Source organism: Corvus brachyrhynchos, unplaced genomic scaffold, assembly GCF_000691975.1.
Source record: "Corvus brachyrhynchos isolate BGI_N302 unplaced genomic scaffold, ASM69197v1 scaffold365, whole genome shotgun sequence".
In the NCBI taxonomy this organism is placed as follows: Eukaryota; Metazoa; Chordata; class Aves; order Passeriformes; family Corvidae; genus Corvus; species Corvus brachyrhynchos.
The window spans coordinates 1,126,050-1,127,846 of NW_008239544.1; the positions used below are offsets into that span (position 1 = coordinate 1,126,050).

The 1,797-nt window shown below is 66.7% G+C and overlaps 1 protein-coding gene across 1 annotated transcript in view; it reads left to right on the top strand.

Moving 5' to 3' along the window:
• Positions 1 to 35: 35 nt before the first annotated feature.
• DPEP1 (dipeptidase 1 (renal)) overlaps positions 36 to 1,797 on the top strand; it is a 6,584-nt gene continuing 4,822 nt past the window's right edge. Inside the window, 3 exon segments of the mRNA XM_017741342.1 lie at positions 36 to 414; positions 416 to 431; positions 589 to 1,013. Coding sequence (XP_017596831.1) covers positions 208 to 414; positions 416 to 431; positions 589 to 1,013 — 648 coding nt within the window. The 5' untranslated portion in view covers positions 36 to 207.

The window sequence follows — 1,797 nt, forward strand, 5'->3', positions numbered from 1 at the left end:
GACGTAGAGCCGGAGTGATGCCAGCCCCACAGCGTCCCCACTCCGAGCTCCCCGTGGCTGGCACCGGCGGAGGGGGTTCCCGTCCCGGCACACTCCAAGCATGAGGTGTCTGGTTGGGTCGACCATCTCCACGTGGCTCCGTGCCATTCCCAGAAGCCCCACCAAGGCCTCTTGCTGGGAAGGACACTACAGCTGGAGCCAGCAGGGATGTGCAGCATCTGCCGGATAACGGTGCCTCAGTTCCCCCTCGGGACGCTGCAGAAGGACAGGAGTGTGGGGAATCCAAGCACACATGGAGGACCAGCAGCCGCCCCACACCACGGCCGTGCCACCCCGGCTGCTTCCCCCCGGGCATGTGGCGGCTCCAGCGCCATGGCAGGGGGTGGCTCTGGGGTGGCTGGAGCCCATCCCAGCCCCGTCACCGCACGCAAGCCGGAAAACTTAATTCACAGCCGTTGCAGGCAGGGACTGCCCAAGTGTCCCACGGCCAGGGTGAGCGGGGCCGGGGGTATTGGGGGTGCCGGGGATGCTGAGGGTGCCAGTGCTGAACTGGGGGTGCCGATGGATGCCAGTGCCGGGGAGGCTAAGGCAGGGATGGGACTGGCACTTTCCCAGCCAAAAAAAATCTGGGCTTCATTAGACGGATTGGGAGCGTCACCGCGGCTCGGAGGAGAGGCCTTGGCACGACACAGCCACTGGGGCTGGGCTGGGGGAGGCCGTGGAGCCCTGGCACTGCCAAGTGGGCACAGGGCACCCAGGGAGGAGTAGCGCTGCGCTCCTGGTTATTCATTGACGGTGGGAGGGGACGAAGGAACGAGGGGCAGCCATCCCTGTGCGTGTGCTCACACGGTGGTGGTGGCAGGTCCCCCCTTGTCCCCAGCAGCATCAAGTGGGAGAAGATGCCAGGCGGGAGCGTGTGGGTGCTGGTGCTGGCGCTGGCACTGCCCAGCAATGGACAGCAGCACCTGGAGGAGGCCAAGCGCATCATGACCACCACGCCGGTCATCGACGGGTGAGCAAAGGTCACCTGGCCCTGCAGCGTGCCCGGCTGCTCGGTCTCTGTGGGAAAATCCCAGCTGGGAAACCCTGCTGGGACAGCCCGATGGGGGATCCCCGGGCCGGGCACCCCAGGGCTGTGCGGGAACAGGGAGCAACTTTCCCAGGGGATCCCCATGCCAGGCACCCCAGGGCTGTGTGGGGACAGGGGACAGCTCCCCCGGGGATCCCATGGGACCGTCCGTGCAGCCGAGGGGATCCCCGGCAGCGCAGCCCAGCGGGATTGAGCAGGGTACCGGGAAGCCGGGGCTAGGCTGCCCTGGGGGAAGTCCCTGCTCTTCCTGAGGCATGTCCCTGCTCTCTTCTCGGGACCCTCAGGAGGCTCCAGTCCCCTGCAGCGTTCCCTCATGCATCAGTGCTGTGCCACGGCAGCCATCGGAACAGGGAGTGGGCAGGGGGATGTGGGACTGTGACGCAGGAGCGGGAAGCGGCACTCAGCCCGGAGCCTGCCACTTCCCCGGTGGCACCGCCGGGTGTGGGATGTGCGTGGCAGGATGTCCCTGCGGTCACATCCCCGTCAAAGGGATGTCTGGCTGGCTCCCCCGGGTGTGAGGGCTGATGATGGGTGGGAAAGGTGCACGGGAGGGTCCTCCAGGGGCCCCACACGGCGCTGTCCCCTGGGACTGCCCTGTGTCCAGCTCCTGGCTGGAACTGCTTGGGTGGCTTCTGGCTGAGAGAACAGGTGGGTGAAGAGATGGACTGATGGGGGGATGGAGGATGGAGGATGGAGGATGGAGGATG